The sequence below is a fragment of the Vicia villosa genome, unplaced genomic scaffold (genome assembly GCF_029867415.1).
Source record: "Vicia villosa cultivar HV-30 ecotype Madison, WI unplaced genomic scaffold, Vvil1.0 ctg.000253F_1_1, whole genome shotgun sequence".
Classification (NCBI taxonomy): domain Eukaryota; kingdom Viridiplantae; phylum Streptophyta; class Magnoliopsida; order Fabales; family Fabaceae; genus Vicia; species Vicia villosa.
Window position 1 is genome coordinate 1086585 of NW_026705106.1, and position 15758 is coordinate 1102342.

General features: G+C 35.8%; 1 protein-coding gene and 1 non-coding gene across 2 annotated transcripts; one reads left to right on the forward strand and one right to left on the reverse strand.

Annotated features, from left to right (window-relative positions):
• The first annotated feature begins 9682 nt into the window (after nt 1-9682).
• Nucleotides 9683-11125, forward strand: LOC131625993 (photosystem I subunit O-like). Its single transcript, XM_058896822.1, has 4 exons — nt 9683-9848; nt 9935-10013; nt 10247-10426; nt 10877-11125. The coding sequence occupies exons 1-4, from the start codon at nt 9788-9790 to the stop codon at nt 10965-10967; spliced, it is 411 nt and encodes a 136-aa protein (XP_058752805.1). The 5' UTR covers nt 9683-9787; the 3' UTR covers nt 10968-11125.
• Nucleotides 10724-10795, reverse strand: TRNAQ-CUG (transfer RNA glutamine (anticodon CUG)). Its single transcript has one exon. It is a non-coding gene; the product is annotated as a tRNA-Gln (tRNA).
• Nucleotides 11126-15758: the final 4633 nt, after the last annotated feature.

Below are 15758 nucleotides of genomic sequence, written 5' to 3' on the forward strand. Positions count from 1 at the left end.
CCCGTTGCCTCTAATTGTACTAAATAATAGTCAAGTCCCTCGATTCCGAGGATACCTAAAGCAAGGTTGCCTAAAGAGATTGAAAATCATCTAGTCCCTCGAAGTTGCCTCGGTAAAAGATGATTGTCCCAATTGCTAAGGTATCCTCGCATGATGCCTTAAAAGACTATTATATCCTTCCCTTAGACTACCTTCCCTCTTTATGGTAGGGACAGTCTTGTGGCGAACGATTATTTTCAATGACCCTTAAACATCCAATTGAAAGACTTCCTGCCCTCTCATGGTATGGATAGACCCTTTCGCCCGAAAGACTTAAAGAACAAGAAAGACGAACTTAGGGTAGGTAGTTCTTAATTGCTTGCTCCATTCAAATCAAAATCAAATGCTTTTCACACCTCCTTTTCAAATCAATTCAAAAAGGGTACGCCTATTTACAAGCTAAAGTCCTTATTCAAAATCTTTTCAAACAATTCAAACAAACAAGTGAGCTAAGCAATTAAGAGCCCATGGATAACCATGGATGCAAAGGGTGCCTTACACCTTCCCTTTGTATAACTTACCCCCCGAACTCAAAATCTTTCAAAGGTCTTTCCTGTTCTTTTAGCCTTTCCAATTGGATAAAATAAAAGTCGGTGGCGACTCTTACTTACCGCAACATTTCAAATAAAGTCAGTTCACCGTATTACAGGTTGTTAAGGTTTTTGTACGATTAGACTATAGTAGATATCACCTAGGACTAGGGATACCCTATAGTTACCGGTTAACTCTTGATAACATAAAGGCTTGATTTCATCATAATTCTCTAAGGACTTAGGATTTAGGATGAATGTTCAAAGATTTTCCCACTAAGGACTTAGGGGAAAATAATCTAAAGGGCGGTAATTAAAGGTTATGAACTTGTTGAAGAAATCAAAATTCATGGTTATTACAGGGCAAGTCATACACTTTACCTTAGCATGCTCTCATATTTGTTAAAACCACTTGGTCAATTTTATGTTATTTTTATTTATTGTTAATTTAGAATTGCAAATCAAAACCCCAATGTAAGTTTTTGTTTGATTGAATTAAGATTTAGAACTCTATACTGATACGCAGTCCTTGAGATCGACATTCGGGGAATTTCCCCTTTATTACTACAGAGGAAAAATAGTACACTTGCTATTTTATCGATCAAAGCATCCGAATGACAAAGGAGATTGCTTTAGAATTGATGTTACTGAAGAAGCTATCATGAATGTTGAAAGGCAAGTTCATTTATTTACACCTCTTGAGAAGACGTTGACCGACCCTCGTGAAGTTCTTAATGAAGATGAATAAATTGAAGAGTATTTACGAGAACTTGAAGCATCGGAAGAAATAAAGGATTGCATGGTCCAATCTATGAAGCTCTTGTAAACGATTTTTGGAGACAAGCTGAGTGTGATGAGGATCACATTGTATCTCATATCCTAGGCTCCAGGATTGTCATAACTGAAAAATCTATTTCAGATCTTTTGGGGATTAACTATGTAGAAGGGAGAAAGGTCTATAACATGAATGAAAATTCAAAATTTCTAAGAAGAACCATCCATAGTACTATCTTCAAGAACTTTTCTCTGGATCAAAAGGAATACAAAGCAGTTGATCTACTGGATAATCTGAGGATTTGGCATAAAATTAATCTAGGATGCATACACCCTATACCTTACTCAAACACCTCAAACTACCTCAGTACAGATCAAAAGTACACGGTGTACTATTTAATAGCTCATAAGAAGACGGATCTTCCCTTCATTCTATTCCATTATCTAAGGGACACTATCTTCAACACCAAAACCACAAATAATGAAAACAAGAAGATTCAACCGTATATTCCATTTGGAAGACTTTTGTCTGATATCTTTATGGAAAGGGGTCTAATCAAGTTTCTGACTGAAGAAGTAAGATTCACAGAAGATTTGGTCCCAACAATTGGAGAACACTTTAATGCTTACAATCTACATCACATGTCCTTGCTAAAGAAAATAAGTATCCCTCCCCTGGTGGTTCCCTCCAACACTATTTTCAGGAGAAAAATCCTTGTCAATAGATTTCCCTCATTCACTCAGAATCAATACGAAATTCTAAATCCTAGGGATCACTCCAAAGGAAAAAGGAAACTAGCTTCATAAGAATATGAATGTGAGTTGAAGAAGCATGACCAAGTCCAATCCTTGAAGAACTCTTCAATAACGTTTTATCCAGAATCATCAATTGATGGTTTCATAGATGGTGCCTCTTCAAGCATGTTCTCTGCATCAGTGAAGTCTGAGCCGGTTGATGGGATCTTTGATAAAATATCTTTATCTAAATTTGAATCTATTCCCACCTTATCCTCTATTTCCATTGCATCATCATCAATACTAACTCCATGTTCTGAAGCATTTTCATTCACTGCTGACCAAATTGTGTCTGAAACTGGGTTCATATCTCAAACTTGGACAGGTAGTAAGGCACCATTCATTTCAACAGAAAGTGTTCTTGATGGAGTCTATCCTTAACTTCCTCATACATACATCTCTGAACCATCCTCTGATGTACTTTTTGAAACCCCATTGGTTGTACCTTCATCAAATCTCTCAATTATTGTCTATGAGAAGCCCTCTCCTAAAACCTTGAGTGAATGCATCAATCTGTTCAGAAGCAAAGATTTAAAGATGATCTCTAAGCTTAAATCAGAAGTTGTTACCAGTACTCAGTCTCAAGATTTGGATAATTCTTGGGTACTATTTCAGAAGTGGCTATCATCTTGAGATAATAATAGACTTCTCTCAAATATCCAGAACTTCAAATGTTCAGAAGAAGATTGAAGAAGAAGCATAAAAAGAAAGAATTAGAATCTTCAATCTACTTGCTGCTAAGCAAAAGGAAGCTGAAGCTAAGGCGCTTCGAGAAGCTGGAGAGAAGAAACTCCGCAAGGCTGAAGAGGATGCTAACAAGGCCAAGGAGAAAGAAGATGAAGCTAAAGCTAAGGGAGCTAAAGAAAAGGAAGATGAAGCTACTGTTATTGTTTCATCTACTGATTCTGTTATTCTCCGTCTGGAGCAAGCCATCAATGAGATCAGAGAAGAACAAATGGGATACAAGAGAGAGCACAAATTTTTTAAAGAAAACTCAAGGAACAGAAAGAAGTTAATGTGAATGTTCAGAATATGCTTAAAGAAATTCTGGCATCTCTGAAAACATCCTCCTCTGGACCTTCCAAACCATAGATTCTAGGATTGCTTTACCTTTAGCTATCATAACACTAGGAATCTTATGTGTTTTGCCTTGTATGCCATGTTTATCTTTCAGCTATTTGCATACGCATAATATTTAAATCTATCAATTATTTTGCTTTTTATATTTACTCGCTTCTTATGTCTTATGTCTTATGTTTTTCACACATAATATTTTTTTGACTATGACAAAAAGAGGGAGAAATATGAAGTCATATTATGATGATTAATAATCAATTCCTGAAATAAAACTGCTTACATTTACTAACCCCATATAAAAATGTTGTTTTGTGTTGGAAATGTTTTCTTTTTTCAGGTAAATCATACAACTTTGCTTGACATCAAAATGATTGGCGACAAACTCTAAAGGCCTTGAATATCAACTATTAAAAATCAGATAATGGCAATCAGACTCTAAAGAGTTCGTTGGTAATATGTCTTCGAGAATGTGATTCTAGAATCAGGATATACAACAAGACTCTGAGAATCTACAAACCAGGCTCTGAGCTTATCAAGACTATATCTAAGCATCCAAGCCTTGGAGATTAAAGATGAGGTTCTGGAAAACCTCAATCAGAATCAACATAATCAGGCTCTGAAAGATTTCATTTAGGCACTGGATTTTCCGGAATGGAAATCAGGCTCTGAAATGAATCTATCAGTCAGGCTCTAATAATGAGAGTTCTCATGAATCAAGACCTAAATATACTATCTAGTCTATTGGAACCAGGGGGAGTTACCCAGATAAGTTCATAATTAGGATATCTAATCTTTACCAAGTCTTTGACTCAAGGGGAGTATCTCTGCAAAGGATAAGTATTCCTTGTCTTTTCAATTATGATATTTGTATGCTTATATGCAAAATTGTGTCATCAAAATACATAGTTTTGTCATCATAAAAAAGGGGGAGATTGTTAGAACAAGATTTGATTCTGCAATACGTCTTTGAGTTTTGATGATAACTATATGTATGAACAATTTTGTTGTTGTTATGCTAACATTTGTTATTGTTGAGTACTTAACAAACATGTTTGATTTTAATGAGAAGGCATGGCCAAAACATTAGAAACCATCAGGTTATGTTTCTGCGCTATAAAATTCTGATGAACAATATCAACAACTTCAGAAGCAGAAGCATTTGAAATCATCACTCTGATAGACGTTCTGAAGAAACCAATTCTGAAGATCAAGTGCTGAAAGACTCTGAAGACGTGGTTCTGAAGACTCTGAAGACTTGAAATGCTAAAGACTCTGAAGACTTGAAGCTCTGAAGACTCAAGTTTTCGAAGACAAAGGGATTCTGAATACCAAGTGCTGAAGACTCTGAAGATGCGGTTCTGAAGACTCTAAATACTTGAAGTTCTGAAGAATTCAATGATCATTCTTTTTCTTCCAACTCATGCTGAGAGCCTCTAAAGTTCAAGAAGAAAAAGTTAACGTTACACTGTAGTACGAAAGTACAAGGTACAGACGAATGTTTCGCTCCACTCCAAGAAAAAGGGAGGACGTTGCATACTATCTTGTCTACCACTACAGACAAGCCGCCAACGTTCTGCAAGGTTCAGAATTTTCCCTCCAACGGTTATATTTCTATATTGGCTATAAAAAGGCTTGAAGACTCAAAGAAGAAGCTAAGGAACTTCAACGAAAATACTCACTCTGTATATAATGTTAATAGCTTCATTTTTCTTTTAGTCTTAGATTTTAAAAAGAGAGTTTACATCTTGCTTGTGTAGAAGCACTTATATTGTAAACAAACATGTGATCAAAGGTTGTTTGATCGTTCCTTGAGAGACCGAGTAAAGGTCAGCTGTCTCAAGAAGTCTAGGGCTAGAGAGTCTTAGAGGTTGTTTGTCACAAGGGGCACATGTGAAGGTGTTAGTCACAGGAGTTGCTTGTGCATGTTGTTAGTCACAAGGTTGTCTGTGCAACGTTAGTCACCGACAATTAGCCCGTGCGATTGTAATCGGTTCAGTTATAGTGGATTAAGTCCTCGCTTGAGAGAGGCAAAATCACCTCGGAAGGGTGGACTGGATTAGCTTGAAAGTTCTCAAGTGAACCAGTATAAAAGTACCGAGTTCTTTCCTTCTTGCATCTTTTTGTTATTATCCATAGTAAAGAACTTGTAGTTTCAAGAAAGGGCAATGTTTTTAGAAATAGCTTTGTGTTTTAAAAACTCTATTCAAACCCCCCTTTTCTAGTGTTTTTCACACCTTTCAGTTATTTCTTTTAATTACTATAATATATAATTATGCTTTGAGATATTAAAATAACAATTTGTTGATGTTTTTTGCTGCAAAAAAATGAAGTTAGACATGATGATGTTTGTTACCGTTATTATTAATAATTTTTAAAAAGTTGTATGTGTTACATGTCATATAATATGAGCAAGTTTTTGTTGATGAAAGTAGCATCCTAATTGTATGAAAGTTTTAAATTAATCTGGTTGTTAATTATAAATACACGGGGGAAAATTAGGGTGTTACACCTATAACAAAAAAAAACTTCCAGCTTCATGCCCTAAATATGGTGGAAGACATGAACGAAGCTTGCTCAACCACTTCCTACGACAACCAACGATTAAGAATGCTCAAGTTCCATTTTCCATGCTCATTAACAAAATCACACACTTTTGCTCCCATAAGCCCATCAAGAATGATGACATTCAAACTATCCAGACATATATCCTTCCCCAGCCAACTATTGATCCAAGCAGTGATAGTTTTACCACCTCCTACTACCCAGATACAAACTCCAACAACTCTAGAATTCTCTTAAAAATTCCCTTCTACAAACTCGAGTTTGTACCTCTATACATCATAGGCGTCGTACTTCCATGGGTTTCGTATTTATCTTGCATGATATTGAGCCAAAGATTTTCGGCTTTATGTCTAATAACTTTATAACATAACTTCATGAGACATATAGTGTTTAAAACCTCCATATTTCTTAAACCAATTCCTCTATTTGCTTTTGGTTTCGTTATCAACAAGTTGGTCAATGTTCGGGAGTAGATATGAATAAACGATTGAGTTTGATTTAATCGACGCACAATCTCCATTTTCCAGAGGCCTTTTTAACTAGAACCAAATTAGATAGCCATTTGATATACTTTGCTTCTGAAATAAATTTAGGGTCTAACAAACCCCTCACTATCCTGATTTAATCGACGCACAATCTCCATTTTTAGGAGATTGTTTTCTTTGTTGTTGAGACACGTACCTAGACCTGAAGTCTAGGTTCAACTGATGATAATCCACTTGTGCATATCAGATGCTACTATTCAACAGAAGATTCTACATAAAAATCGGTCTTCAGTCAAATCTTCCTAAATTATCTCCATCATTAGAAAGTGAATATTCTTCTTGATTCTGACTTGAATCTTCAAGACCTTTAAAATCATCGCCAAATCACCGCCACACAGGATTTCATAATAATTCAAAATATTTTGCATCTGTTAAATCTTGAACCGATCCAACAACCCAGCCAAAACATCCACGATGTCGAATGACTCCTGCATATGACATCTTTCTCGACATGTTTCTCCATATGTGTTTGAAAATAAATCAAACACATATAATTCTCAACCCATAAGAGAACAAGCATACACCAGAGATTACACACAAATCAGAGACATTAGTAGAAATGTTAGTTAGTGGAATCTGCAAGCAAATAGGTCTTCGATCTAGAGTTTCCTAAAATGTCTCAACGTTCCTAAATGTCTCAACATTTAGAAAATGGAATAAACCAACAAAGTCTCTAATTCATTAGTTGGATGCCACATAGGATCTATTAATATTCATAGAATATTCAATAATCTGTAAATAACCAACTGCATCCAAACTATAAACTTTGACAGACCAGATGTCATATGCTTCTGGTTAGGACATCTCTGAAACAGACCAGATGTCATATACTTCCGGTTAGGACATCTGTGACATACCAGATGTCTTATGCTTGTAGTTAGGAAATCACATTTGACATGTTGAGTCTGCAAGTTGATAACATCTTTTTCAACATGTTGCTGCCAAGTTAGTTTTACCAAAATTCATGCCAATCATAATTTCAGAGAAATAAAAGTTTTGGATTTTCTTATCGTAATTTCTAGTACTTTTATTTTATTATTGCCTTCATCTTTCTTTTAGTTTGTTATTGATTATTTAAAAAAAAAAAATTATTTACTTGCAATTCTCTTTAATTTGTTTATCATTGTTGTCCATATTATCATGAGTGAGTAGTTTCTTATGGACATGGGGTTATGAGAGTTTAACTCATGACTAACCCCTATTAGTTTATTCATTTGCAATTGCAAGAAATCTGAGGTTGCTTTAATTTATAACTTGAAATCTAGTCCACGATAATGACAGTTGCGAAAGCAAAGTCAAAAAATATGTCGATTATGTATCGAAAGATAATGATTCAACGTTTGAAAGCAAGTTACTAAACAATTGAGTTCGTGGCGCCACTGACAAGGTGACTTGATCTCAATTGAGATACAATCAAGATGCAGCATCATGTGACAAGACGTAACGCTCTTAATTGAATATCATAGTTGTGCTTGAAACATGTTCAGATACGCATACCACCAAAGTGGGTAACGCGCAAATTTATCTAATTTTCTATAAAAATGGCTTAGAACTTCTCGCAATGCAAACATGAATAATAGTATAGGTAAGTATAATTGAACGATCATAATCCCTAGTCCTGCCTTTTTATTAGCGGTTAAAATCTATTTTTTAATATGCATCAAACAAAGCTTTTTACGATCACCTTAAATAAGCATAGTTGCAATAAGATTTGGTACTGACACATCTCCCTATGGGATAAATACTTTTTACTACTTGACACAACCGTGCACTTGAGGCTTACACACATCAGGCACATATATCTTGTTTATAGGCCTTTGATAGTCTAGTGGCCAGGAGAATATTCTAAAAGCTTAATGAATACCTGATCTAAATCCGGGACGTCTTCGACTTATGGTGTTCGGGGAAATGAAGGCATGGCTAGATCGAGGTAGATATGGTCGTCCCGAAACACTTTTCATTCCTAAAAACTCAGGTCATAATCAATTTACGCTGTTGGCTAATCGATTAGAGAGTAGCTCCGATCAAAATTCTTTTAGCCAAAATTTCCCTTATTTAAGGTGGACTTATGTTCACTTCGTCACAACATAACAAATTTGGAATACCACTCTTCTCTCTTACTCATTATCTTCTTAGAAAAATTGTATACACTTAGAATTATTTTAGCGTTAAGAGAGAGAAATGCTTAAGTAAGAACTTTGCTTGTGTAACTGTTGTTTGAATCAAATTGTGATGTAATTGTACATCAATTGTATCATTATCTTATAACATTGATATTACTGTAAAGGTTGCAAGCTGAACTTAGGTAAAAGCCTATTGTAAGAACATTGTGGGGTTGATCCTGTGATAAATGACGAAGTTGATAGTGTAACTCTAAAAGGAATATCTTTAGGAATTGATATGTTGTGTGGTTTATGGAAAACCAATATAAATTCGTGCGTGAACTTTCCTATCCTTTCTCATTTGTTTTCCTATTATTTACTTTTCGGGGCTTAAATCTCTGCTTCATCTCTCTTCTTAAAATTGTCCAAGTAATATCAATCGTTTTATAAAAAAAAACATTTTTACAAGTCCCTCATCTAGTGTTTGAAGTCGTTTGGTCAATAGTTACCCCCACGCATCTCACCACTAATCGATTCCCCCATTTGAGGAATCAAACGAAGGTCGTGGAACGTTAAATCATACTCTTTTTTAGGCTAGTCTCGACAAATCTAACAATCATAACTTCATATTTGATACAAAAGACTTGGAGGGACGACTGTTTTAACCCGGAAAATGACCCAATAAATTCAGTCCAATTCAAAACTACGTCCATCACTAACGAACATGTGTACTCTCTCACCTAGAGATCATGCACTTCTCAACCGTTAGAATACATCCAACGGTCTCGCATACAGAGCGTCATGTTCGTCAATGACGGTTCTAACCGTCGCTCACATGTAAATGTGAATTTAGATCGCACAAAATACGATTCAATATACTCTTACAATTTTACACTTCTCAAACATTATTAGCTTAAACATTGATATGCTATCATTACAAATACACATACTTCTTTTTATCTGAGTCTGAGACACTCGTCACTATACCAAAAACCTACTTGGACTTCTCGACATATAAACATACTTAGACTTCTCAACATATAACTAATTTCCACGTCGAAATAAAAAAATGTTGATTCCTACTAGTAGTTTGTAATCCTTGCTCGATATGGAGTGACCAACCAAGGGATTAATGAGGACCCCACTTTATCCCAAACGCTCCAATGTGGCACGATGTCATTGAGTAACCACCACATCCACGAAAACGTAATCCAAACCTAATCTATTCAGAAAGATTCAATTTTTTCATAGATGCCAACAATAATAATAATAATTGGAACACAAAAACTACCATCACCACTAGATTCTTCACATATCTGATTCACATCTCTTTGCATTGTCCACCCCAAAATCACATACTAGAATGGCAACAACATCCTTTGCAACCGTCGTAGGAATGGGTGGTGCATCACGTCTCACCTCAGGTATATATGTCATTAATTAACATATAATAAATCATGTATCATTTTTTAATACGCTTGTATTTATTTTAATTGTGATTCGTTTACAGGATTTGTGAAACCACAAGTAACCGCTAGGAATCCTTTGAGACAAGCTATGGCAAGAGGAAATGGTGGAAGAGTTACATGGTAATTTTTATTATAAGATTGATTTGTCAGGTTTTTAACTCCGTAGCATCGGTACCTCTTATACTGACACTTATGATTATGTTTATTTTAATTTTTTAAAATTATTATCGAAATCATCATATCAGTATTTGTATCGTGTTTGGGGTGTGTGACATTGAATTATTTGATCTTTATGAATAAATATTTTGATGATGTAAAAGATGAATTGTGACATTATTTGTGATGGTGTGAAGCTTCCAGAGGGATTGGCTACGGAGGGATTTCAATGTGATTGGATTTGGGTTGATAGGTTGGTTGGCACCGTCTAGCATACCGGCTATTGACGGTAAAAGTCTGACTGGACTTTTCTTTGATAGCATTGGAACTGAACTTGCTCACTTCCCTACTCCTCCTGCTCTCACTTCACAGTTTTGGTCAGTCATTTCCCTCACTTTTATTATTTAAGTTCACTTGATTCTCAGCAATATGCATTCATAATCATTATCAAGTGTCAAAAACAGTCGGCCAACTGCAGAAACTTATTTTTCAAGTTGTGTAAGGCCATAATAGGTATAAGGTATCTTGTGCGTGCAAGTAGAGACTAATTTAAAGGCCATAATAGACAGTAAAGTATCTTGTGCGTACTAATTTCTCAAATGTCCAGAACTGTATTTGAACAAGTGCTCTTGTATACAAAAAATGAAAAAAAACATGTATTTTGCAAAATAATTAGGTCCCACCGAGAATTGAACTCGGGTTACTAGATTCAGAGTCTAATGTCCTAACCGCTAGACCATGGAACCTTTGGTGGACACATTTTATAATTGTTCAAATTTGAATATAGTTTTCCTTCTGAGACATAATAAGGCAAACATGTTAAACAGGTTATGGCTGATCTGTTGGCACTTGGGACTGTTCATCTCCCTCACTTTGGGTCAAATTGGTTTCAAGGGAAGGACTGAGGAGTACTTCTGATTCATAATAGCTTATGGTCTGTTATTAATTGCTTCTCCTCTTATGTTATTTTCTGCCTTGTAATCTACCATCTATAACTCTGGTACCTTTTCCATTGCACTGGAAAAAATGGGTGTAACATCGCTTTCATAATGAATCAGTATTGTATATTATTATTATTATTGTTGTATGTATTCGTTGCGTTATGAAATCTTATTCATGTACTCATGCTACCTAGATAAGTTGAAATAGTATACATAAAGATATATTCTTGGAAAAACTAATAATATTGCGTTAATATTTTAAACGGACAAATAATTTAAAAGATGATATTTTAAATGAGACATTTTTTAAAAAATGAATGGAGTATAAACTTTCTCTACTCTTTGTTAAAATCAGTATTATGCAAAAAGTAAAAGAGAATGTGCAAACATAATGGGCCAAGTGCACTAAGTTCTCAAAAATATCAAAAAGCAAAGTCCTTTTCGCCTCATAATTGATCGTGCCTTATGCATAACAATCGCAAGAGTTCAAACCGAAAAGGCGCGATGAATAATCGATTACGACCTCCACTGTAATCGATTATGGTTTGAAAAACATCATAAGTAATCGATTAGAAGCGCTCCTTATTCAATTATGCAAAGCGGATTTATTCACGTCATAGTTTTTTTTTTTTTTGAAAAGGCCAAAATATAAATATTATTAAACTGATCTGGGCATAAGTTATGCCAAACCAAAGATACAAGATTGTAAGGTTACAGGAGCTTAGCAGAATAACCAAACACCAACTGCCATGGTAAGGAACAGGGGGAACAAAAGTTGCAGTCCTAATAAACTAACATAATGGCAGATAATATATATGGGCAACACCACTACAGTCTGTAAGACTAACATAATGACTGATAAAATCATAAGAAAACAAAAAAAAAAACAGTTATACTGCTGCTCTAAGATGGTTATGTCCTTCACAAGCCGATTGAGCTTCTAAGAGCTAGGATGCACCAGATCTAATTTATGTAGTTCTGAATCGAAACGAAGCGATCCTATACAAACAGCCTTGACGCTCTTGGAAGGAGATAGTAAATACGCTCCAGAATTGCCGCCACGAACACATTACATTAGACAGCAACAAAATGATGTAGCACTGGAAACCAAAGCAAAACAAGGACATATACGGGATCCTCGCCAGACAGCATTTTTGCACTCGAGATGACGGGAACTTCACCAAAACAGCATTCTGAACTCGGACTGACGATTTAATCGACACATCCCAGGACAGCTCTGGGATATAAATACCATGAAGTAAAGTTGTCGACTATGCTGTTGGATTTGATTTTCAACCAGTTCCAAGACCATCTTTTCACAGATTCTGTTATGTTAATCATATTGAGGTCCTTGTTCTTGAATAGCTTATCATTCCCTGCCTTCCAAATGCACCAGATGCAGGCAAACCATATCACCTTGATTCTCTCAGCGAAAACTCTACCGTTTCCAATGAGTCCTTCAAATTGAAGAAGATGCGCTATCCCTCCGTTACACATTGCAGTTGATATGCCGAACCACTTGGATACACAGTACCAGATACCTGCAAAAAATGGACATTCAAAAAATAGATGGGAGACCGATTCCTCGGTTCCGCACCCACTGCAGCATAATAAAGATCCCTGTCCAATAACTCCTCTTTTAAACAGATTATCTTTTGTAGCAATCCTGTTATGGAATAGCCTCCAAACTATACAAGAAACTTTAGTCGGGATTGAATTATTCCAAATCTTCACCCATGGGAGATTGGGCGGCGAGATGGCTGTAGATTCTGAGATTTTCTTATAAATTCCTCTAACAGAGTATTCATTAGGTGGTTCTCCCAAGCCTAAATCTAAACTAATTAAATCAGCCCACCAAATAGAGCACCCTCTCCAGCTACTGTTAGCAGACCCAACCAGATCACCATATCTATTAGATAAGGCTTTGTGCCAAAGGCCTCCTCTTTCCCAGTGAATCTTCCAAGACCACTTTCCTAGGAGAGCGTCGTTAAAACGTCTCAGATTTTTTAGACCTAAGCCCCCCTCTTCTAAGGGTCTGCAGTATGCACACATTTTCCCAATTCACCCAATATATTTTTCTCTCATCCTCACTCCCGCCCCATAATATTCACGTCATAGTTGATTATAGCTTGTTCATAATTGATTACAAAGTGGTTATAAAGGCACAATTTTTCCTTCATTATTCTTCATTCGTATCCCTCACTTCTACTTTTTTTTTTCACTATATTTCTGCACCAAAATCATCACCTACTAAAATTTCAAATAACTCTCAAGCATATCTGCACTTCATCATCTGTTTCTTCAAGCTTCGATTCCACTTACTTCTCAAATGCTTCTCAAGAAAAAAATTTGAATCAATACTTCCACAACCGCACAATCCTTCAATCAAAATATTTTCATGAGAAATATTTGAGATAACAAGGTTTTGAGTACATGCATTTTTTTTAATAATGTTGATCTAAAAGATTTTTTTTGCTGTAAACTTGAGCTCATATATCCTTATTTAATGAAAATCTTCTACATACATCTTAGCTTCAAAGATGTGGTCATCTCCTCAAACATATGGAGAACTCCTATTTCACTTTCTATTTCTATTGTTGAGTTTGGTGACATTCTTGGCTTACCATGTGAAGGCACTGATTTTTCATCTAATAGTTCTTGTGACGACCTGGATGAATAGTTTAAACTTTAGGATGGTGCTTAATTATGTTTAGTTGATCATACTGCTGGCCACGAAGTGGCTCTAACCGTTGATTACATGTCGATGAGTTGTCGTCTTCTCCTTTATGTCATCTCAAATGTAGGATTTCCAAGGAAATCTATTCATGCTCCATTGTTCAAAATAGATGCTATTGTATTATTTCTTCTTCTAAAAAATGTCACAATAAATTAGGTTAGTGATGTTATTTAACACATGATAGATTGTCGGATGGGTAAAACTTGGTTATCCTATGGTGTTATAATTTCAAAAATTCAATTGCATGATGCAATTGGTGTTGAAGGAGAAGAATTTGATACAAGAAAATCGAGGATCAGAAAACCTAATTTGAATCAAATAAATATATTAAAGAGGGATGAAGTATACGTCAACCTTCTGAATCCTCCAGCTCCTCCAACTTTTCACCAACAAGAAGGGACAAATCTAGTAGATTTTGACTTTGACATACCTACATATCATCCATCTGAAGATCGTTTCCAAGTCATCATTGCAAGCTCACAAGAGAAAAACATTCCGCTCCATGATCACTCCAAAAGTTTTGAGGATCACTCTAAGATTTTCTCGCATTTATGCACCAGACTGGATAACATTGTTGATCTTCTGGATGCCTTAAGGATCTTTGTTCTACTCCATTTTAGGATGTTAATTCTGAGATGAGTAGTGATGATGATGATGGTGCAAAATAGCAGTGTTATATAGTTTCCTTTGTTTTTCATGTTTGACTCATTGTTTATATATATTTTGTTGGTGCACAATGAATAAAGATGGTGACAAAGAGAATAATAGAATAACGGCGCAAAAGAGATGAGAGAATAAATGTTGTATTCTGCTATTAATGATAGCTATTACAAGGCTATTTATAAGAAAAGAAAATCTTGCCACATAAGCCCTAAAACATTAAACTTAGTGAACAAGTCTAAGGTACAAACAGTACAGTACTACAAAATACTAAAGTACCCTTACTACTAAACAGCTAAGCTAATTGGACCCAGATAACATCTTCTGGTCAATACTATCTTCTGAGTAACCATCAGAAGATCAGTCCATCTTCTGAATATTGAATTACTCTTCAATACCATCCCTTAATTCATATTCTTCAATCAAAACTGACAACGCCAATTCCATCCCTCAAGAGCAGAAATTGATCCGTCTTGATCGCCTTCGTCAGAACATCTGCCACTTGCTTCTGAGTGCTACAGTGCACAACTTCTAATGTTCCATTCTGGACTTGGCTTCTCAAGAAATGATACTTAGTCTCAATATGCTTGCTTCTTCCGTGTAACACCGGATTCTTTGCAAGATTGATTGCAGACTTGTTATCAATCATCAGCTTCAGAGGCTTCTTCACCCTAATCTTTAGGTCTTCTAATAGATTCAGAAGCCACACAGCTTGACATGCAGCTACAGCACCTGCGATGTACTCAGCTTCACAGGTTGATAGAGCAACAACAGGTTGCTTCTTGGAACTCCAAGAGATAGGGCCTCCCAGAAACATGAACAAATATCCAGAAGTACTCCTTCTATCAACTCTGTCTCCACACCAATCAGAATCAGAATAACTCAATAACTCTGATTCTTCCTTTCTCCCAGAAGGAAACAATATGCCAAACTTCAGAGTTCCCTTGACATATCTCAAGACTCTGACAGCAGCTTGGTAATGGGACCACTTAGGTTTACTCATGAACCTACTAACCAATCCAACTGCATAGCATATATCAGGCCTGGTATTACACAAATACCTTAGAGAACCAACCAGCTGTTTGAATACCGTAGCATCAACATCTTCACCTTCAGAATCAGAGTCCAACTTCTGATTCACTTTTGACGGTGTAACAGCAACTTTACAATTCTCCAACTTGAATTTCTTCAGAAGTTCTAACTCATACTTCAACTGATGCAGAATGATACCATCTTCTGAGTACAGAATCTCCATCCCTAGAAAATATGACATTTTCCCAAGGTCTGTAATCTCAAACTCATTCATCAGCACCTTCTTGAACTTCATCAGATCTTCTGGACAACTCCCCGTAAGAAATATGTCATCAACAT

Coding starts and splice junctions, on each gene's coding strand:
- LOC131625993 (XM_058896822.1), top strand. CDS start 9,788: ATGGCAACAACATCCTTTGCAACCGTCGTAGGAATGGGTGGTGCATCA. Junction 9,849..9,934: donor TGCATCACGTCTCACCTCAG/GTATATATGTCA, acceptor ATTCGTTTACAG/GATTTGTGAAACCACAAGTA. Junction 10,014..10,246: donor AATGGTGGAAGAGTTACATG/GTAATTTTTATT, acceptor GATGGTGTGAAG/CTTCCAGAGGGATTGGCTAC.